At 35.8% G+C, this 24,637-nt stretch overlaps 1 protein-coding gene across 1 annotated transcript in view; it reads right to left on the bottom strand.

Annotated features, from left to right (window-relative positions):
- LOC131737104 (ciliary neurotrophic factor receptor subunit alpha-like) overlaps positions 1-24,637 on the bottom strand; it is a 160,876-nt gene that overhangs the window by 60,403 nt on the left and 75,836 nt on the right. The window contains exon 3 of the mRNA XM_059023871.1: positions 10,459-10,689. Within this exon, the coding sequence (XP_058879854.1) occupies positions 10,459-10,689 (231 nt within the window). The remainder of the gene's footprint in view (positions 1-10,458; positions 10,690-24,637) is intronic.

Raw genomic sequence — 24,637 nt, 5'->3', positions numbered from 1 at the left:
CCAAACCTTTGAAAAGACCTACCTCAGCACAGACCTTGTGTACCTTACTTGGTCTGGTGCAGAAATTCAATGAGGGGAAAAAAAACGCAAGAAAATCCATGTTCAGAAAAAAGGGAACTTTTACTAAATAACTGGTATGCAGATCTCGGAAAATGCACAAGTTGGGGTCATGAAACTCTCCATGCTTTCACAACATTGCAAGTTAATGGAACATGCATATTTGTGGGCAATTCAGAGAAACAACGCCAAACTTATTAAAGTGCAAAGTTAGGGGTTTAACATTGAGCACCCAACTCAACCCTAACTATAGTGGCGCTAACACATTTTGCCTCATAAAGTAAAATGAAACCTGCTGAATAATGTTCCATTAACATATTAAATTATGTACCCGCTTTCTAGTTTTCCATATACTTAACAAAACGCTGACAAAAATTGAAAAATGTGGCATTTCGAAATCTAACATGAAATACTGTACTACTAGTATGACTTTCGGTAGACTTTTGCAATATCATTTTGTAGTTTATTTTACATAATGTTAAATAAAATACCTAAACTATGTTCAATCCTAAAATTCTAGGTGATGCAAAACATTTGGCCTTAGCTGTTTATATAATGAAGAAAAGTAATTGATATTGAAGCAGAAAAGTAATTGAGACCATGCTGTATGTGTAAAGGACAGCCACCATTATTTGCACAATGCATTTAATTAATCTTTTTCTTTATCCACTGAACTTTTTGATCAATGTTATAGCATAGCTCTGCATGACCTTCCATTTCTATAAGGATGGATTGTAATTAAATCAGAACACATGAAATACAAGGTGGATCCCAACTAATTTCGATCAAGCCATGCCTTGGGTTCTGTTATGTACAGTATAACTACACATATTTTCCTATTGTTCTGCATTATACCACAATGCTATATTATAATAAACCACAAAACAGAACACACGTATGTACAGTATGGCATGGTACTGTTTATATGGGATAACTGATCGCTACCACACTGCTCTGAATACAGTCCTCAGAACATTATTCCTGAGCATCAGAGGTTTTTTTTTTTTTTTAAACTTGTGGTGGTTATTGCTGAATTATATGATAACTTATGTTTGCCATAAATAATTATCCAACTACTTTGTTTTCAGCTTCAGAGGTCTCACTATATGGAGAGTTGTTTATTTACTTGTATCATCCACTTTCCTCCATGTTATCTCTTCACAATCCCCACAGCCAAACTCACTAACCTGATGGTGCATTTATAAACTCCATTTCACTCCACATGCACTTATGAGATGGGAATGACAATTCTGACATAATGATGGCAATAAAATGTGATTAAGGTAATTCAATATCTAAAGTAGTTTTTGTATTCCATTGAAGTGTTAGTTAAAGCTCACAAATAAAATGTTTCTGCCAAAATTATGTACAGTAGAACAAATATGGGTCTGGATATAGCAATAAAGAAGGATCTACTTTGTAAAACCCAGAAAAATATTAATGATTTTTTGAGATTATATGTAATAAGGATAACTTTCTGGTTAATTGGAAACATAAGGTTTTTCTAAATTAAAAAAAAAAAGAGAGAAAGAAAATGTACTTTTAAAAAGCCTTCAAATGTATTTGTTACTGGTTTGTATGTATGTATTAATTATGTACCATAGCACATTTCTGTCTAAAAAAAAACAAAAAACAGTCTGCAGTGTATAAACATTTTGCCGATTAATTTTCATGAATCCTTTGTTGTTCTTTTAAATTGTATTTAATGAGGCTTATCATAAGTCAAAACTGTCAAGTTGATTCAAACTTGTATAAACAGTGGACATATTTTGCCATGTTTTTCTGGAGGGAATTTCATCATTGCACCTGCTGTTTGGACATTTCTGTTGATATCGGGGAGAAAGGCATCTAAGTTTGGTCAAACTAGTGTAACCCTGTATATATACCTGCACGTATTTAGGATTTTATACCGACACATAGACAGAGAATGCAGTACGCTATCAATCACCTCAGAGAGAAAAAAAAGACACAGATAGCTGGAGGACCAATAAAAAGAGGTGCTGTGGAGGTACGAGACTGAGCTGTGAGAAGAGATATACATTTTGGATTCGGCGAGAATTAAAAATAAGAAAAGCAAGTATTAGTCTCCCGACTAATAAATACTAGCGACAGGGTTGTTTGTTCTTGTTTTACAAGCCTGGGCAGAAAAGGTCTGTTTATGATGACATAAATAAGGTGGTTCATAGATGTAATTTGTAGTTAATGTATATATTTGATTTCAGATGCAACTAATATGATTATTTTGATGTATGTCTATAAGATCATTATTGTTGCCTGTTATTATTATTACTATTGATATTCTCTGCATAAATGTAAAATATATGTCTATGAAGGTAGTCCATTTGCTTGTACCGGCTTACATGTAATATTGTGTTACAATTATACAAGGTTAATCTATATCTGAGTGCCTTATGTCGGCCAATAGAATTCTGTTTGGTTAACTCATTATCTTTGTCTGGCTTGGGTTATTCTTCTGAGTGTATACAGTTACTATTTCCTAGAGAGGTGCATACGGGAGTGCAGCCCCATATCTAGGTAGAGGCATCGCCGATTAGAAATATAATATTTTGATACCACTGAGACCCGGGGAGGGGGGGGAGGGGGGTAATGGGGACTGATTGTTCACATGAGCCCAGGAGCACCAGTAATAGAGCAAATTAAATTGAGATATTTGCTCTTATGAATAAAAGCCAGCCCTGCCCAAGAAGAATTTTGCAAACCACTTGTGAGCATTGTAATAGCCATATAAATACAGGTAAATGGGGACGCACAAAGCCTCTAAATTTATGGAATTGGACATTCTGTATTATAGTGATGTGTGCAATTTAGTTTAGATATTGGGGTTTGTTTTGCGTTAAAAAATATTATTGAATTTGTAAGTTCTTCACAACATGCTTAAGAACTGTGTTAGGCTGCTGCTGGCTGTCAAAAAGCTGACCAATTAGAGAGGGGTCAGGGACCAGCTGCTTGTTTGTTACTCCCTTCTGTTGAGTTGTAGAAAATCTCTCTCTCCCTTTCTCTGAGAGAGTTTGTCATTTGGGTTTCGGCTTTGTGCACATGCCAAGTCCATTCACTGATGGAAATGGTTTCTGTCTACCAAACTGTAGCCAAGCTAGTTTTAATACTTCAGTTATAATCCATAAGAACAGGTAGGAGACAACCAGGAAGACTGATTGTTAGATGTTTTGAGGCAGTGGATAGTGAAAGACAGTCAAAACATTTTTAAGAAAACCAAGCAAGACAGAAAGAGTTTATGTTGACTCAGAAATGTCTTCATCTAGATAATGTGGGGAAGCTATAAAAAAGGCTAACAAGGTGCTCGGATATATTGTGAGAAGTGTTGAATTTAAATCAAGGGAAGTAATGTTAAAACTCTACAATGCATTAGTAAGACCTCACCTAGAATATTGTGTTCAGTTCTGGTCACCTCATTACAAAAAGGATATTGCTGCTCTAGAAAGAGTGCAAAGAAGAGCAACCAGAATTATCCCAGGTTTAAAAGGCATGTAACATGCAGACAGGCTAAAAGAATTGAATCTATTCAGTCTTTAACAAAGAAGACTACGCGGCGATCTGATTCAAACATTCAAAATCCTAAAAGGTATAGACAATGTCAACCCAGGGGACTTCTTTAACCTGAAAAAAGAAACAAGGACCAGGTGTCACAAATGGAGATTAGATAAAGGGGCATGCAGAACAGAAAATAGGAGGCACTTTTTTACACAGAGAATTGTGAGGGTCTGGAACCAACTCCCCAGTAATGTTGTTGAAGCTGACACCCTGGGACCCTTCAAGAAGCTGCTTGATGAGATTCTGGGATCAATAAGCTACTAACAACCAAACGAGCAAGATGGGCTGAATGGCCTCCTCTCGTTTGTAAACTTTCTTATGTTCTTAAAAAAAAAAAACATTTACAACGGGAATGAGCGTAAAACATTCATCATTTTATTTAATGGCTGCAGGTGTATCGCACGTATCCACATTGTTCTAGTATATGTATAGTTAATAATAAATAAATAATTATTTCCAGCATGCAAGCGGGTTAGTGTAACAATATTCGAAATATATAACTCCTCACCCTGCCTTTTCTTCCAACTCAAGTTCAAGCTGCAGAATGGTAATTATTTTGAGTCAGGGGTTTTCAACCAGGAGTACGCGTACCCCTGGGGTACTTCTAAGGACGACTCAGAAATGCAAATACAAATGAAAAGTACAAAAAAATGATGACCTTGAATTTTTCTTTTTTACAGTATTATATATTATCTCTAAACCACTGTGCATAAATATTTAACTTTTGTTTCGCAGCTCAAAGTGAACCGCAAATGGAAAAAAAACACAGAATCTATCAGGTCCGTACTTTCCACCTGCACGCATGCGTGATTTCGAGTGAGTGGATTTCCACTCTGATATGGGTGAGTGAAGCAAGGGTCTGGTGATTCTGCCTAAGGGGAGCTGTCTGTGCTGCTTATTAACTTTGCTGTTTTCAACTTGTCGTATAATTGAATATTAATCAGGGAAGCACACTCTTTCTACATTTTTTAGAAGTATAAATGCTCCAGTAAACATAAATAATAAATCACAATACTCATACTTTCACGACTTTTATTTTTATTTATTAGGCGTGGCTGCATTTTAGTAGCAGCAATGGTGGCTAGTTGAATTTGTTTTCGGGTTTTTAAATTGATGCATTTCTAAAGTGCAAAAGAAAAACAAAGGAAACAAAGTGACAGAAAGTTATACCGAATCCCTTTAGATAATTTTTATGTTGGCTTTAATAAAATAGTTTATCAATGTTAATTATTACAGTATAGTTGTATCTTGAGGTTAATGTTTTTGATATTGTAAACATTTAAAATGGCGCACATAATTATGTTGAGATGAGACGTAGATGGTAGCGTGAAACATTTACAGTGCAGACTGGTTTGTATTATTTCAAATAACTTTGCTGAATAGAAAGTGACTACAAGAGTTTCCAAAGAGATTTCCAAATACTATCTTAATTCTGTGCATCCAAAGACATGTAATTAAAAGTTTTAAGAATTAAGCCTAGTGTTGGTATTCTGTCCTAAACCATCAGTTTGTCAGTCAGAAACTGTTGTGACATAAAATATATATTAAATAAAAGGGGGGAAAAAGAAATGTGCAATCAGATTATTCTGCCCTTTTTTTGCAACTGTGGTACCATTCAGTTGAGTGAAAATTGTTAAGGGGTGCTTGAGCTGAAAACTCCAGACAGAAGGGGTACAGTTTCAAAAAAAGGTTGAAAACCCCTGTTAAGTGACAGCATGATGGTTTCATTATTTTTTTTTCATCTAAGCTTTCAGGTTTAAGTTGGTTCAGTGTCCTAAAAGGTAACCCAATACCTTTCTGTTATTGACTTTTACTTGAGGAGGTTTCAATGAAACTCTTTCAGCCAGTGTCATTTGGGATGAAAGTTCTGTATAACACTATACAATTTCAATGGGAAATGTGAATGTCGTATTTTCATCTTAAATCTCTTCTTTATTTCTTTTTCCTAAAAACACTTTGAGTTCTATTATTTAAATTACAGATGAAGGAAAACTTTGGAACCCTGCCGGCATAAACTACTAAAAAGTTCACATCTGTTTCCTCCCTCGAGAGGGCACTAACAGCAAGTTGTAATGAAGCCATTCTTGGAATGAGTGTCTTCCCAGGGGTAGGTATTACATATTCCCGGTGCCCTATTTACTACTAGACATCAAAGCATACACAGGAAAAGATTGTCACCTTTTACTTACTGAACCTGAGTTCCTGCATGTTCCAAAAGAATGTGTACTGCATGGAAAATTAAGTGTGTTACATTAATGCTGTTTCTGTGCCTAAATGGAATATGTGTAAAAGCAAATATGAACTGTACCAGTCACCATGGTAGAAACCAATTTTGAACAAGAACACATGTCCAAAACTGTTTTTTGGCATTGATAATAAATTAATATATTTATTTTTGGTACCACAGCACATCAGATTGATATATTTTGCATCTAGTCAGTGATACTAAGATATTTAGTGAACAAGGGGTCTAAGTGACCTGAAATACACAATAAATTACCCACCCAGTCTTTCTGTTTCCTGGGAAATGTATAACATTTTGGGGTATGTGGCAATGTGCCCCGCCCCTGTGTGCTTATTATGTGTTGTATGTTGCGTGCGTGTGTTAATGTTGGTGTATAGTCATTGGTACACGGGATATAAACGGGTCTGTGTTTCACGTGTGAGTTAAAAAGTGTAGATTTGTATTTAGGCACGAGGAGAGCACAAATCACTTCACGTGCTGGTTAAATGTAATATGTAAGCACGGGGTTGCACAGAATTAATTCACGTGCTGGGATTCAAGTGAATAATTAATTAGTAATTGAATCCCAGCACAACAGTATATATAGAGACACGTAGCATTCACTCGGGGTTGGGTGTTCGAGAGTGGAGAACGGGTGAGAGAAGGAGAACGTAAAGTAAAGGAAAATAATAATCTATAAGTGTCTGTACTCACCGTGTTTGTTTGTCTCTCCGTGCACCGTTTGTTAAGTGTTTAGTACGTTTTGTTTGTCTGTTTATTTCCTGCTTCTGGTCTGACGCCACCCACTCCGGCCGTCTTTGTGACAGGTACCACTGCACTTGTTCAATAGATTTTTAGAGAAGAGACAGTTTTCTGTTCAGGGATACCAAGATATCCAAGATGCAAGGAGTATGTGGTGTAAAATGGGTAATACATGCACCAAATCTAGTCGCTGTGCACTTATTCATGTAGCAGGGTACTGTTTATGTAATTGTCAATCTATATTCCATATATTGTTAATTATTATTAGTAGTAGTGGGGTTCTGAAAAATATAGCGTTATACAATATGTCTCCATGTGTTGCAACAAGTGTTTAAATAATGTACCTGTGATTTTTCTTTTCATTGTTAACATCCTGACAACGTTTTGAAAAAATCTTTGAAGCAGACTTTAAAGTTATAAGTGTAAAAAGTTGTCAGGATGTTAACAATGAAAAGAAAAAATACAGGTATGTTATTCAAACGGCTCTAGCAACACATGGGGACATTTAACACTATATTTTTCTGAACCCTGCTACTTACACTTTAACTCCTTCAATAACATTTTCTTCTGCAGTATCTCTCATTCAACATGCTTTAATCCTGCAAAATGTCCTCACTAATCTCTCAGCTCACAGTCAAGGCTAATGGGGGCCTTCGTCTCAAACTTGAATATAGATACTAATATGGTAAACAACTAAGTACACTAATGAATACCTTTCTGTCAAGCAATTAAATCAACTCCATGCATAAGACATGAAAACTGATTTTGAGCTGCTATGTATTAAATATGCAAATAGATTAAAAAAAAAACTTGTATTCAAATGAGTCACAAGTGATTGTTGCATTTCCTTTTCAAAATTTTGCATCACAAAAAAAGATTGCTGCCAAAATGGTTATTTATTATAGTCTGATAATTATAATAGTGACATGCTTGGGACTACGTGGTGCAGCATGTTAATTCATAAGACTCTCATAGCTTTCACTTCTGGAGGCCCGGGTTCAAATTCAGTTTACAAAAGTTTTTATAAGGCTATAACCTAGACCCTAGAGGGCTTAGTTTCACAAAACCACCAGACAATTTGACAACATTCTACACAAGAGGCCTAGTACTGAATGTCAGGGAGTGTTCAGTTCAGGACAGAAGTACGCTTGTAGAGCTGTGAGGGGTAGCTCTCATGCCACCTGTCTAACTGTAGTGATTGTCCTTCACCTTTAAAAGACTGCATTCACAAGAACCAACTTTAAGAATCACTTTAGGTAATTTGGGTAATCTAGTAAACATTTATATACAATATTGTGAAAAGTTATATATTTTGGATAACAATCTGGAGAACCTGGATAAACTCAACATTAGTATTTCAGTGGAAACATGACAATGTAACTGTTGTAACTGAGTTTTGTGATATAGTCATGTGAATGTGTACAAAGCTTTCAATTGCTGTAATGTGTTGTATATGAAAAAACTAACCCCACACATCAGTTGCCCACTTACCTATTTTATATAAACTTACTTTTCTAGTCACTAACAACAGTTACATTCTGGCAATTTTCCTTTGTGTGCAAAGAGTTAAAAAAAAAAAAAAAAAAATTAAAATGCTGCCACTCACATGGTCCAAATGTAATTCTCAGAAAAAAAGATTCCATCAATCTGTCTGAAGTGTAATTATGCTTGCACTCATTCACACCACCTTGTAAATAAAATGTTACAATATTAAAATGCAACTATTGCGCTATATATGCCCTACTTCTTTAATAATTATGTGTAAGGTTTGTGAGAGACCCTGTGAGAGATAAAAATGTTTGTGAGTGTTTTGTTTTGTTTGTCTGTAATTGTCTTGTTTTTTTATATTACTAGACGGCTAAACACGATTCCAGAGCTGTCGCTAAGGGCCAGCACTGACCCAGGACAGCACTGCACGATCGTCACTAATAAACTATATCACCCACCACGAGCACTACTGCACGCACCCAGGACTGGTGACCGTGTTTGTATTATTGTGGGGCAGATATATTTGTGTTTATTTTTTATGACTGCAACCCATTGTTATTTGCGCCGCGCAGTACACATTGTTGTGTATTGCCGGGGTCTTATTTTTTGGTCACCAGACCTGGATAAAAATAAAAAAAAACCTTTCCAACTGGATAATAACTCTCCTTGTTTGTATCATCACGCATGGCATCACTCCTGCACCTGTACACAGTCAGCAACTTTGCCACAGCCATCCTACAAAACACCTCTAGATTACGCCATAGTTTGCTGAATTGGATCTAGCAACTCAAGGGAAAAGGACCAAGAGCATTATATCAAGCAGAACAATATCCTGACCTATAATTAGATCCCCTAGTTCTGAGTGCTGTTACCTCTTATGTGGTTCAGGGATTAGAATTGATTACCTCATTCAGCTCCTATGTTGAGCCAGAGAATACATATAGACATAAAAATAATAATAATGATAATTATAGTCCTTGGAGTACTTGAAATGCTAGCATACTGTAGAGAATACAATTTACTTTTATATAGGTGATATAGTTAGTGAATAATAGTAAGGAATTTACATGCAGATAATGTGACTTATAAAAGAAATGTTTGATATTGTCAGACTTAAACATATGGCTCAGTCTTGGACCACACAGACCTCTTTTGAGTTAATGAAGCTTCCAACACTAACAGTATCAATATACCAGGAGAGCTGACCATACCATGTGGTCACTGTAATCCGTGAGCACCATTTCCTTTCTCTCAGTTCTTTTAATGCATGATTGCTTATAGGCTGCTCTCAAGAGAAATATAGTAGTATTTAACTTTATTGGGATTTGTTTTCTATTTTGGGAAGTGAAAGTGTTGATTAAACACATTAATTAGACTTCTTACAGAAGGACACCTAAATGGAGTAAAGTGCTTTTCGACTGACCACATCAAGAAAAGTGTCACACGCGACAAATATAATAGCATGCACTGAATTTCAACATTACATGGTAATGATCTGATCACTAACAGAATGAATATTTGGTGATCATTTAGGATGCCACTATTGAGTGAATATCTGCATTTCCAAAAAAAGATATGTCAACCCCTGCAAAGCATTTCAGAGATGTAACTTAGAATCAGTTGATCTAAGCCCAGAACTTTACTGAGGGCAGTTATGACTTTAGTAGGAACCAGCCCTACACAGTTGACTCTCACTTCTTTTTGCTGGGTATGGAATTTCAACTGTTCCTGTAAACTACAGAACCACCTATTAAGAATGCAGGAGTCCTTTGTAATAAGGAACAGCAGGGGCAGGGGTTTAATGCTGTGTAAGTCCCCAGTGCTGGTAACCGGATTGACATGGTTTATTATTATGCAGCGTCTTAGCAGATGTAGAGCTAATAAAATGAAAAGTTATAACTGAATACCTGCTGTTACTAAATATGTATACGACAACCCAACAGAATTCCTGTATAAGCCCCGTAAGCTCCTTCTTATGTTGTTTATGACTACAGCTTTATTTTCCACTTACTGCCTCTGCATGCAGCCCCTTTGCTCAGTCATCCACACAAGAAGCTGTATTCACCAAATGAGTCAAGGAAGTGCTAGCCAACGCGTTAATATCCATGCCTTGCTTCTTGTTAGCACAAACAACATTAGTGCTTGTGGAACACGGTTCCAGGACTTCTTTTTTTTTTACTTTTACTTTTCATGATTGCTTCTGTAATGGTAATTGTTTTACAAATGTATAGAATTACTCTTGCGAAGATTTCAAAGGAACACAATAAAGATCTGCATGCATGTGTTTCTGCCTTGCTGACCAGTTACAAACTAGAAAAAGGTTTTAGGTAGTTATTCATTTTTTTTTTTTTACTCACCTCCAACTCTGAGTGTTATTTGATCCTTGAGGTCTCCAGTAGGATTCTCAAAGCAGCTGTAGAGTCCATTACTAGCCAAGGCTACCTCTTTCAGGATGAGTCTGGGACCCTCTACTTTGTCAGCCTTCACATCTGTGCCGTTCACCTTCCATGTGACTGAGGCGTCGCTCTCCAGCGTACCACACATCATGGTCACATCGCTGCCGATCATCTCATACTGGATCCTGCCTCCTGAAAGTCAAGGAGGAATCAGTTATCTGGCCGTAATACGTGGTTGTAGCTAGCAAAATAGGTAACACTTTAGGGATCCGTTAGAAGTGGTTATAAACAATAGCAAAAACAAAACCATGGCAAAAGTGTATAATAACTGTATTGCAACAACAAAGCAACCTCATACAATTGGTGAGACAGACATATAAAGACAGACAGACACACAGACACACAGGCATAGAGACAAACAGGAGGCTGTGTGGTCCGGTGGTTAAAGAAAAGGGCTTGTAACCAAGAGGTCCCCAGTTCAAATTCCACCTCAGCCACGGACTCATTGTGTGACACTGAGCAAGTCACTTAACCTCCTTGTGCTCCGTCTTTCGGGTGAGACGTAGTTGTAAGTGACTCTGCAGCTGATGTATAGTTCACACACCCTAGTCTCTGTAAGTCGCCTTGGATAAAGGCATCTGCTAAATAAACAAATAATAATAATAACAAACAGACCTCTAAAGACAGACAGACTATATACATTATAAGCGATTATAAACAATAGCGCAAAAAAAATGACAAAAGTGTGTAATAATACTCTTATTATTTCTATTCATATTCTATAATTGTTAATAGCATAGTTAATAACATGTTTATAATCACTTATATATCGGATCCCTAAAGTAAAGTGTTACTGCAAAATAATTCCAGAAATTATACAAGTTGTATATATATATCACAGGTTTATGTGTGTGTGTGTGCTGATTGCAAGTCTAATATACAGCTGATATAATTAAGGCAGCAGACAGTGCCAAATCTTTCATCCTGGGTTTGCTTTTGTGGATTTGCCAGATGACTATATTAACAGTCCAGGGACTCGTTGCCAAGAGTTGCCCTTTTGTAAAATAAAAAGGCTTCCTTTCTTTATAATATATTTAATGCCAAATATCTGATCACCAATGAGTGGGCTATTTATCCTGGATCTTGACACTGTTCCTACATCCTGAATCCGTCTGTTTGAGGCAACTAGCAACTTTGTCAGTATATTTGAATAGATGCACCAAACTTTAATGTGGAGCTGACTTTCATAACAACTTTTTATATTTGTATAAGGTTTCTATCAACGTTTTCAAATTTGTTCCCAAAAACACTTGCGATGAAATTTCACTCGCAGGCATACATTATTTCTCAAAGCACAAATGAGGAGAAAAATCCCTGCAACTGTCCTTGTGAAACGGCCGATCGATTTCAGTCACCTCACAAACTTTAAACATGTTTCAGATTTTGCAATATGCTTCCCTCACATCGGCTACTGTGTTATGCAATGATCGCATCGGGCAGTGTGTACCTGACTTAAGAGACGTGAACTGAATTCAATACTTGATTGTCCATCTATCTAAAAGAAATGGTGACACATAAGATATGTTGTATTTATCTGTATGCTGCGTATGCTTATTGTTTAGTGTGCTTTTATTAATAACACGTTGTGTATTTAAATACTGAATATTGTGAAAATAGGAAACATATTTATCTATCTACTAATAGCAACACAGATGATGCTTAATATTTTAAGTGCATAATGCTAGTGAATACAGTAAGGTTTAATAAGGTCACTTCCTAATAGTAAATGGATTATAAACGGTTCTGTTAAAAATTATAATCTCAGTGATTTCAAGTAAGTCTCATACACTGTAGTCATATAGAGAGGATGCATTACTGCAATAGACATGTGAGATGGGCTGCAGCCTTCTTCCTTGACTGTGAGTAAAGCAGTTGAAAGTTTTACAAGCCAGGACATAAAAGTGAATATCATATGGACAGAGGTATGGACAACTATGGCACAGACTAGGTCAAAGGGGAAGAGTCAGCAGTCTAGGCTGATTTAAAACAGCTGTTTCGTCCCCTATAAAGCTAAACAAAATAACATCTGATCATAATGTAATAATGCTTTTTTCTTAAAGAGAATCACACTATATAATACAGTATATATGTGTAGCTATAATGTCACTGTATGTGCAAGTGGACATATATAACTACAGTATATATACTGCAGGTGATAAATCAGGAACCTTCTGCAAATGTAATACAAATAAAGCTCCCGGAGGTGTCAGCTGCCACAGATAGTAATAATTATCACTATATTTACAGAATAGGCAACGCCAACTATTATGTGATATTGTGTTGATGTTTTAAATTATGTTTTTTAAACATATTAGTTACATCTTTGTAGTTTTCATGGTAAACATCAAATTTTTACCTTATTAAAAAAATAAAATACTAGTCAGCTGTGAATAGATCAGGATATTTTTTCTCTTTAACACAATTTATATTTAAAAAATGTTTAAGTATGATTGCTGTAGTTTTACGGCATCTTGCCTGTTGTATACACATGAGCTTTGTATGCCTTGTAACCCTGTACATTGGAGAACAGCATTCTGGGAGAACTAAAGAAGTACAAAAATAAACGTAATATCAACTATTTAAATTACAAAACCATGACTATGCAAATGTATACAAATGTCTAAAGATAGCAGACTATGTTTCCTCGAACACACACACACACAAAATGCAGTATCTGTGTTGACTATGTAGTGGTACATATAAATGTAGGGTATGCCAAATAAACTTCAATTTAGAAATAAGTATACCAAACACATCAGCAAACAAAAAATCATATTTTACAATACTCATATTTTCACAAAACTCAAGACCATCTATTTACAACTGCAGTGTATCTTTTATTATTAGTAGAATTGTTTTTTAAACAATAGAAAGCACAAGTTTTTAAATGAATGTGTTTTTGGCTACTGTCCTGCTACTTGACTAATATTGTTCACTTGGCAGCATAACCATTATTCATTTGTATGACTCTCCTCTGACAAAGAGGGTGGTTAATGTGGTCTAGTGGCATGGGCTTTGTGGTCAAGGCCTTGACCACACTGCTTTTGTAGAAGAAAAATACAAAAAGGAAGTATGAGCACACCAAGAACAGCAAGGTCAGGGAATAGATTTTGGATTCTCCACTGGCAATTTTCTTTTTTACACTTTTCAGTCCCTGTTACATTTAAGTACACCACTGAGTAATACAATAAATAATAATACTTTCTTTAAAAAAAAAAAAAATTATAATAATCTGGTGTATGACATGTTTTGCAATGCTAATAATTGTGTGCAAATTAATTCCTTCAGAGCCATGTTTTAATTAACATGTCAGCATCATTATTATTCACAACTTCCCCTTTATTTATAGATACATTTTCACGCAAGCCATGCAGAGCTAACATTTTGCAAATTGTTTAATCATGCCTTGAAAATGTTAATCCAAAAGCCTAATGGAACCGCTGTTTCTTTTTCCAATCTGTTTTTGAAGACACCAGTGAGTTTTCTCTATATCATATTTCTAGCTGTGTGTCCAACGCTTATTTCCCCTCTATTACTAAAATTAAATAAATGTATTTATTTTCTGATGTGTCCATCCCCATACAGTATGCAGATGATACATCTATGTATCTACGATACCACTGTCAATTCTCAATGATTCCTGCATGTGAATTGTGCAGTCTTGGTTACATCTGCTAACCAAGTGCCTTCTAGTAGCCTTCTGACAAAATTGTAACTGAAAATGATGTTACACAAATATTGACTGGAGTTAAGGGTCATAGTAGAAAACTTGCTACAGGTAGTTACATTTTTCACTTAAGCAACAAATGCACCCCTAACTTTATTCAACACTAATAATCAAAAACTTTTTTGATTATTAGTGTTGAATATTTCATCTATGTATATGGTGTATATCTCATCTATGAAAATGTCTGCTATCTCTTTAATACACTGAAGAGTTAATGCATCATCAATTGCTAATTTATAATGATCCCAACACCTATCTGAATGCCCACTTTGTTTTTTACTTCTGAACTGCCATGGAATTTGTAGGTGCCGATTGCCAGCGGATGCCTCACGAAACCCTAGGCAGAACTAATTTCTAGGAATCAGCAAGAAACCAGATATCATTTATTGACTTGCGTTTTCTGAAGTAAAAAAGGTGAAAGCCATTTCTCTGACTCAGCAAATGAAAAACAATTTGCCTCAATGAACACTTGTTAACAGTTAACTGATTAAAACTAGTGAAAAAGTGACACATCAGTCCATTAACCACTTTCCCTTTGATGACAAGATGCAGGGATGAGCGTACAGCTGGAGAGGAATGGTAAAGCACTCTCTAGGACTGGCTATCAAAATATGAACTAGCTTGCACTCCGCTGCGGAGCATTGATCAGCTATGATTTATTTTGATATTTATATCTCTATCTGGGATAAGTAACTGGTATGCCCGCCTACGAAGAAAGCTTTATTTGGATTTCTTGTTTAGATATGCATGCCACCAGGAGCTTTCTCTCTCTATTTGTGCTGCTTCTGTTGGATTGAATCAGGGTAAAATAATAACATCTGGATACATTTAAACGCCCCATTTTCTATTTTATCTGCCTCTTTAGTACATATAACCAATATCAGATTTTGAAGATACAGGACAGTGAGGTGGATGTAAGGATACGCGCAAAGTGATTTGCGGGTGCAAAACCCCCATAGTGCGGCCATAAATCACGTTTAGCAGCCGTAAAGTCTGATTTTTGCAGCCACTAAAAATGCGGCGTATGTAAAGAATGGTGTTCACCTGCCGTTCTGCACCCGCTATCAAATTTGCACTTTGCCATCATTAATCCATTAAAATTATACTGAAATGCATTTAAATGAAGAAAAGAGCATGGACTTGGGCGGGATCTGGATACTAAGCGGGTGCAAACATTATAATGTGATGTAAGGATTTTGCCTTGCACTTAGGCAATTGCTGACCCTCCAAAAACTTTACACCTCTTCTTACAAGGTGCAAACCATTGTAGAAGCGAGTAATTAAGAGCTGTATAAAAGCAGAGACCTGTCATCGGCTGCTTGATGGCTGCTGTGGTATACTTCCTGATGCGGCGACACTTGGCTTTTGTTGAGGAGAGGCAGAGACGGAGAAGACCCTGCATATTCAATCCCAGGGTCAAATTTATTTTTGGTTTGTATTTTCGTGCTCCACAAATGTCATACAGCTCTTACTGCTCTCTGTATTCCTAACTCCGTCACCTCTGGGCTGCAAGTGTGGCCGCATAAAATAATGGGGTACTTATTGTAGTCATATACTCTATATCAGTCAAGGTGGGATGTCATTTGCCCAACTTAAAATGATAACACACTTCAGAATAACACCCAATATCATCATTTGTAAATAGTAAAAGCATGGATTGGGGCTGGAGCTAACCCTTGAAAGAATGCAGAGCTTTTAAGTACTGCTGAGAAGGAGTCTTATCAATTGGGTAATTAGAAATGGGAACCATTATGTCTTGGCTTAAAGGCATAAACCTGCTTTGGGGAAATAAGGATAATCAGTTTTATTTACTGACTCATACAGCATGGTGTGGGGAAAAGTAGACCTGAATTGCTTATAATTGGTTTGAGAAGTGAACCACAGATACTGTCTGTCTTGCAGACTTTACATATATATGTATTTGTCAGAGATGTGAACCTCAGTAACATGGGGGGACTCCCCAAGGAAACTTCACTCCAACAAGGCATTAGAGCCTCTTTTGAATTGGAGATGAAAGGGTTGTTAGGGATAAACCGTAATCCAAATTCCAGTCATAATGAACAAGAACAGAAAATGCAAGCAACAAAGAGCAAGTCTTTTCTGGTTTTCTTCCAGTAGCTATTTGAGAGTGGCCCTGAAGGAATTCGAGCAAACACATAGCCAACCTTTCTCACATACTACCGTAATGACTACTGATACCATTGTCTTATGACATTAAGGAAAGGATCAACTGGTCCTGCAGCTTCACACCTTGAAGAAATAAAAATTGGTGGGGAGACAGAGCCTATCCTCTGTCTCCTGACAGCTGTCAAAACAAACCACTGCTACAGCTAAGCGTAAACGCAGAGCTGTGCCTTCTTTTTAGTGTAAAGATAACCAAAGTGAATTTATAGTACTGCTGGCCAAATACAAAAGGGAGTGTACACATTTTGTCACACTTCTAAAACTACTGTATAGTGTGGCTATTAAGGGGTTCAGCATCTGTATTACTGTAGAAATAATACATTTTGTTACTTGTAAAATATATGAGAATACATTTTCATAGATAAACTATGTTATTTGTGCGTAACAACAAAAAAAAAACATGTATTATGTGTGTTATAGAAGAAAAAATAAACTTTTGTTATGCACGTCAGCAAAAAATAACATCTGCTATGCCAGTGGGTTCGTCACAATAGGAGAACGTTTTGCTCATTAGCCAGATCTAATTTTACTGTATTTCAGTTTGAGAAGCACTGTAGTTCATGGAAAGTGAAATGTTTAACAATAATTATTATTGACTTCACACATTTTAAACAGAAACCCAGAATGAAAATAGGGGAGTAACTGAGTCCATTTGAGAATGACAGCAAAACCAACGAATTGAGGAATAGGAACCGACAAATAGTACTCCAAAAGCAGATGTAACAATCACAGTGCACAACTAGGCTAAGAAATAAATGTATTTACACATCATTCGGACCTGGGTGAGCAAATCCATTACTTCATACAGGACATGTTCTCAACTGCCGCCGCTCAACTGAGCTTCAAAAAGACACCATTCCCACCCCTGGAAACAAAGCACAGATGAATTAAAAGTTCCTTCAGTCATAAAATCAATAGTAAGACACTGACGTACCAATAGATCACTGCAGACTGTGGAAGGACACAACATAGTCCCAATTTAAACTAAACAAATAATGAAAAAAATGAAAATAAGGAAATAAAATATACATGAAGAAACTCAATAGAAGCGTTACGTTTACTTGTTAGCCTATATATATATATATATATATATATATATATATATATATATATATATATATATATATATATATGTATTCAGTTTACTAGAATTTCTATTTAATTATATTTTATATTAATTAGCAATGACTTGCCCATTGCTTGGTATTTAGGCACATGTCAAACCACCACCTACCTCTAGTCACTAACATTTCCTATGTTCTCACCTTCTAATTTATTTTTATTTGTTCATTTTACTATTTTTCGCCAATGTTTCCCTGCAGAATACATGCAGATTATTTTTTTACCTAAAGTACAAGGTCAAACCTGGCCACTTAATTCCCCAAAGCAGTACATACTGTATGATACAGTAAACGTTACATAAATGCTCTTACAGCCTGTGTGGCACCCTATGACTGCTCAGAATGTAAGAATGGATAGAAATGAAACAAAATGATAGAAGGTTTTCCTAAGTCAATAACTTATTATTCTTTTTTTCTGTATTTGACCACTTTTGTAGATTCTGCTCCATCAACACGTCATTTACTTCACTTCCCCCTGGCATGCTGTGGCAAACTCTAGATACTGTATACTGAAACTGTCTTGCAGTTCTAATATCTCAGAACAGACACAGCATTCACTCATGTCTGGAGACTGTTATTCGTTTCCAGTTAAATTTGACCACTGCAGGCTAGTGGCTGTTGATTTTACTTCTAATCTTTACATCTAATCCTTGGCTTTCAAAAAAATGCTAATATATGCAGGCATGCATACAAAACAGACTCATGCTTAAGGAATTTTATTGTAGAACAGTGTCATGAATAAGATTTTTTTTTTTTTTTACTCACTGCAAAAATTCCTTTAATAGAAAATGCAAACACATTAGCTGGCAAGGGCCACGGCTCTAACTGCATGCCCTAGGAAAACACAAATTGCTTTCTTTAATGCTGCTGTGAGTGATTGACAGTATTTTCATTACACACTGCCGAAGCTCAGGAATACTCAAATGAATCCTACTTGTAACCCCTGGCTTGGCTAAGTAGTTTTTCTATTTTAACTCTCTTCAGCCTATAAGTCATATACACTATTTTACAGTCTTTGTCTTCGCCATCTAACGCTTTTCTTTTCACATAATAATTCGTGAACGAGTTAATGTGATTTAAAGGGTAACATAAGGACCTTTATTTTATTGTGCTACATGTTCCCATGTGTTGCTTCTACTGTTTTTTTGTTTCTTTTTTTACATTTTTACCACTTTTTTAAACTTTTTAATTGGATTCCCTGCCTCAAGACGGCTTCCCAATTGCCGGATTTGATCTCTCAGAACTACATTTCCCATCATCCTCCTGCTCACTGGTAAATCCATCTCAGTTACATATGTGAGCATGAGGATAATGGGAAATGTAGTTTTGAGAGGTCCATGCAGGTACATGGGAAGCCATATCAAAGTTGACCATGGTCAAAGCCTAGCCATTTTATTATAAAGCATATGTAATAGTATTATTTCTATCTACAGATTAATCCATCTCCCTTGAAACGTGATCATTGTTTTTAATTGGTTCATTTTAATTAAACAAAACAGTAATTAACGCAAGTCACTGATATTGATATACACAGGAATTTTTCTTCTCATTACACTTTTCTGTAGAACTAAGGCTGATTTGGAAGCTTGATGGTAGTGTTGTGGACGGCCCTTTCATTATTCTTCAAACCCACAGACAAATTGACAGTTGGTCCCACAGACACTCTCTGTGACATTACAGCTTATCATTCTCCACACGGTAATGATCACATTATTTGCAAAAGGGCATTATCTTCCTAAAATTACAGTACATAAGCAAAGGAAAAACATGGCACAGTTACCATGGCAAATGTATGTATTTTACCCCATTTCTGAATTGTAAACTTGGTTGCTTTTCTGCAAGGAGAATCCGCCACTAACCAACATGTCATCAGCAAGCGCATAAAGGCTCAGTGTGTTATTCTCCCATGTCACTTCTTTCGTTTTGGCCTCTCAGTCACGCGCTGAGAAGCCAAAACGGGAGTCGACCGCTTAGAGCCTGGAGGAAACACATGTATTACTTCAATATTTCAATACTTTATCTGCAGGAACGTTTTTTTTTCAGTTAAGCATTAGTAAAATACTATATAATAATTGCTCAAACTGTTGCTCAAACTGTTTTGTAGTCTTCTGGGTCAAGTCATGGAAACGATGAATTATTAAATATATTTATTTAACTTTTGTCACTGCTTTTGGGATAATATATGCTAGGCATAGTGTTACATAGACATTTCTAATTCGATTAAAAGTATTACTTTCTTTACTGATTCTTTTAATAAAGTTTATATTACAAACAAAGTTCAGAAACGGATCATACTGCTCTTATTATCCTGTCAATGCATGTGTAATTGAGTTCAGAAGATTCAGTTAAATTGTATTAAATTAAAAACCTCCAGCTGCGCCTGCTTGACTGCATGACCCTTGCTTTTATTGATACGGTACTTCTGTAACCTATTAACCCATAAGTTATGGCACATGCCTTTTTTTAAATATATTTGTTAATCTACTTATTTGTGCATAATCAAAGTTAGAAAAAAAAACTGTAATCCTTTTCTAAAGCGGTTTTTAAAAAGTGTTAATTCAGAAAACAATGCTGACTGCCTACCACAATCTTCAATGTGTAGTATTATTTGTTGCACTGCAGGGAGGGGACTTTTTTCTCAAAATATAGATAAAACAAATAGAAAACACAGAACTCTTGCAACCCCAAAGGTTGAAAGATTATCAGATTACACCAAACATGTAGAATTAGGCAAGGAAAGTTCACCAATTCTTAAATCATGTCTACTGTCTTCATGACTGTGTGTTTTTTTCAATTGATTGAATGCAAATAATGTGCTGTAGATGCTTAGAAAATATGTTGGTTCAGTAAATTATTGCTTGGACCATTTTGAGATCAAAGAAGGGTTCAAAGAACAAATGGCAAATATGTCCATTTTTTTTGTTTGTGTGCAACAGAACCTTCTTCGCCTTTCTTTACTCTAGGGCCGGATTAAAGGATGTGGGGGCCCTACGCTAACGCATATTTTGGGGGCCTATGCATATTAATTATGACGAATTGTGTTATTGGCATATTGGTTAATCCGGCCCTGCGTTGGGGACAGAGTGTGTGAGTGGAGCGGGGTGCTGAGCGAGCCAATTGTTTATTAAGTGGGGGAGCAGAGCAGAGCCCTCTCTTTCACAGCACTTGTTAAAAACCTGCAAGATTATATATTTGGGTTATTTCAACCTGGGTTTAAAATATTAAAATAATTTCCATCTTAACATCAAAAGACATTCTTTTCAATAGGCTGGCTTTGTTTCATGTATAGATGTGTTTTAACACAATTGACCAGCAAACCAGTTTTGAATGTCCCAATATTGCTTCAAGCAGGCAGACAGAGCCGAGGGGTAAACTGCAGTAAATCTACTAACAAAAAGCTTGTAGCTTTATGCAGGTGCCCAAGTTAGTAAAGTAAGTTACAGCTTTGTATTAAATTGTTTCACTTTTAAACTTAAGTTTTCCTGTAATAAATACTTCTGTTTTCTATTACAGTAAAACCTAAATAAGTACAACGCTTCTTTATAGTTTCAAATGTAATTATGTCTAAAGGTTGCATTTTATTTGCAATACCTAAAAGGCTCTGTGTGTTGGCTTACAAACTTATTTCCAATTACAGTTAGTTGCTTTTCTGATACGAATTTACACTGTAGACAACTTTTCTAATTTAATTAAATGAAATGCTCGCTTCTGCTGTCAGGTTCTCATTAATTTCTATAATATAATGAAGTAATGGACAGTTCTCCATCATCTCCTTTTTCTGTTACCAAAAGGTACTTTTCATTAGTTAATATTAAAAAATCACTCATTATAGAGACATTGGATTCAAACTGCTAACGAGCGATGAATCTCGCTTCGGTTGCCAAAACTAATTTTCCCTGTTCTACCCACACCCACGCCAAGTACTGCTTTGCTGTAAGCATGCAAAGGCGAGGTTACCAATTAGATTTCTTCAGCCACTCTTACTGTATACTAAAGTTATTAAATACAGTCTGCACTATATTGTCTTATTTTCAAACTTAACAATTCTTCTGTTATAACAAAACTTCTACACTCATATTCTGTTCCAATTATTCTAGAATACCTGTGTTTAGCTTAAAGACTGCTTTCAGATCAAGCTTACTTATTTTTCTAAATAAGAAACTTGACTGTGAACCTATTCTTGAGCCAATTAAACTAATACTTGTTTTCTGCCTTTTCAGTCTTCCACAGCATGACTTCTATTTTTTACTACAGTAAAACCTTATACAAGTAGAACACATATTAGTTATTTTATTTCAACTTTTACTCACCCATCTTGGCTCTTTTCATAGAGTTTGTTATTCTTATAGAGCCTCTGTGTTTAGTTTAAAACCTGTTTCTAAACTACAGTTATTTTTTTCTGTTAAGTAACTTGATTGTGAATATTTGAGTTAATTAAATGAGATGCTCGTTTCTACCTTTCCTCCAAGGTCAACACAGGATTTCGTGTTGATAGCTCTCACTTATTTTATAGATAAGGGAGGCCGTATGTTTAAGTCAGCCAGTTTCCTAGAACGTTTAGCCTCTTCCTCTCAATGTTATAACAGGCAAGCTTTTTTCTTCTCTGAAATATATATATATTTTTTTGCTGGTGTTATATTCTTTAAGACATAGTACAATTATTACAATATTTTAACACTGTTGTAGTTTCACAAATGTTAAATCCCAAAGATCAGCCTACTTCCAGTAGCGGTGACAGTCTTGGGTCAGTTTCTGCTCTGAGTGAGTCTGTCAAAGCCATCACAGGTGTGGGTGACAGTCTTTAAAAGCCTGATACCTGCAAAAAACTTTGTAAGCCGGGCAGCCATCTTTGCATTCTCATTCCCATCATCAGTAGGAAAACCTCAAATAAATCAAACTGGTTCTGTCAAAGAGCCATGCACCTCTGCCACATACACCTTTCAGTCAAAAAAGGCACTTGCACCTTGTACAAGGGAAGAAAGGTTTTAGGGTCACTCGTGACAACTTTAAAGCCATTTAGATCCACCCAAGAAGCAATTTAATAATCTTATTATTATAAAACAAGTAATCTTGGTTGAAATCTCCACCACTTCATTCATATATCAATTCACCATGATGCAGTAAGTAAGTGGGTGAGATTTAATTGTAAGTTGTTTTACCTTCTGGATAATATCATCAAATGTTGAATGGCATGAATTGTATTGCAAAAAAAATGGAAAAAAAGCTGCGGAATATTAATTAAATACAGTCAAACCTGTTTAATATAGCTTCTGTCAATGTCAGCCTGCCATTTTATCAAGAAATTGAAATGTCACTGCCAGAAAATAATGATCGTCAATAAAAACAAGCTCCTGGTAACTTAGTGAACACATTATGTCATTTAAATATTTTTTTTTTTTTTTTTTTTTTTTACAAATACACAAGGAAGACACATCGAAATAAAATGTTCACCCTGGTTAAAAAGAAAAATAATGAGAAAAGTGTCATTGGTTTCTCACTGTATAGTACAATACTTGTCAGTGTCTCTGGTAAGTTACTGTACTATGAAAAGTGAAATGCACTAATAATGTATGTATTTTTTGGCATACTGAAATGATTAGTTTACATTTATTCAGAAGAGATGACCTGGTTATTATGTGGTTTTCAAAATTTAAATTATTTGTACTTTCTTGGATAAGATCCATTAAGATAATTGCCAGAATGCACAAGCTACCTAATCTCACAATTTAATAACTGTATTTTTTTAAGAATGTTTCCTGAGAGCAAACTTTGAAACAGCTGGTTCATATTTCGCCTGCTCTACCCATCTCTTGTAATTGACACACACAAGATGCTGAATAATTCCAAATTGTGGTGCTGTAAAATTAAGTTAGAAATGTTAAGGATATGTTACTAAATATGTTATTTCTCAGTTTCTACCCAACAGCAGTTGCTGTTGGTTGAAATTCTTTGCGAGGGTGAAATAGAACAGCTTTAATTACTATCACTAGTGTTTGCTATCAATCTATTCCTTATTTAAGTGGGGATTCAATACAAAATACAGCCCTGCTTTATAAACTGTTAACAGCACACCCTGAATACAGTAGGCAATTATCTCATCTTCAAATACATACAAAAAATGTAAATGAACAATCTTCCCTGTAATGGTACACAAAATATTATTAGTTTACCATTTCTACTACCAAAACAGAAAGTCGGTGCTGAACATCTGACTGCTAAGATGACACTGATACAGCCTGCTGAAGTTATACAGTATACCAAACATTATCCACTAATCCTAACCTAAACTGACAAGAAAAGTCAATTTGACCAATTACATTTTTCATCAAGGCACCAATTTTAATTCAGCATGACTTAAAATCCTGCTTTAGGCTTACAATGTATTAAAACTGGAACATGTTTGATTCCTTACACAGTCTTCTTGTTATCGTCTACCCTGATGTTACACAAATATATTTTTATCCTGTTACTGACAGCTAAGTAGGTTCTTTACTCTGCTTTGCCACAAGGGATTTTAATGTAATTTGGTTCTGGTGATGCATTTCTTATTGAGCTGCCTTAGTTATTCTTTTTAGAAAGAAAAAAAAAAACAATATCAAATAGGTATGTGTCACAAAGACGGCCGGAGTGGGTGGCGTCAGACCAGAAGCCGGAAGTAAACAGACAGAGACTTGGGGTTTTGGTGAGGCTGAGCGCGTGATTGCGCTCAGCATTTAATAAACAGAACAGAAAATAAAAGGTTTTAAACACAAAACACAAGCACAAAACAGGACACGGCACTTCACGCCAAAATAAATAGACAAACAAAACGGACTACACAGACAAACAAACACGGCGAGTACAAACACTTATATTTACGATCTTATTTTACTTTACGTTTCTCCTTCTCTCTCTCACCCGTTCTCCACTCTCGAACACCCAACCCCGACTGAATGAAAATGTGCATCTATATATACTGTTGTGCTGGGATTCAATTACTAATTATTCACTTGAATCCCAGCACGTGAATTAATTCTGTGCAACCCCGTGCTCACATATTACATTTAAC

The sequence above is a fragment of the Acipenser ruthenus genome, chromosome 1 (assembly GCF_902713425.1).
Source record: "Acipenser ruthenus chromosome 1, fAciRut3.2 maternal haplotype, whole genome shotgun sequence".
In the NCBI taxonomy this organism is placed as follows: Eukaryota; Metazoa; Chordata; class Actinopteri; order Acipenseriformes; family Acipenseridae; genus Acipenser; species Acipenser ruthenus.
Note: the sequence above shows the minus strand (reverse complement) of the source record. Positions and strands in the feature narration are given on the sequence as shown.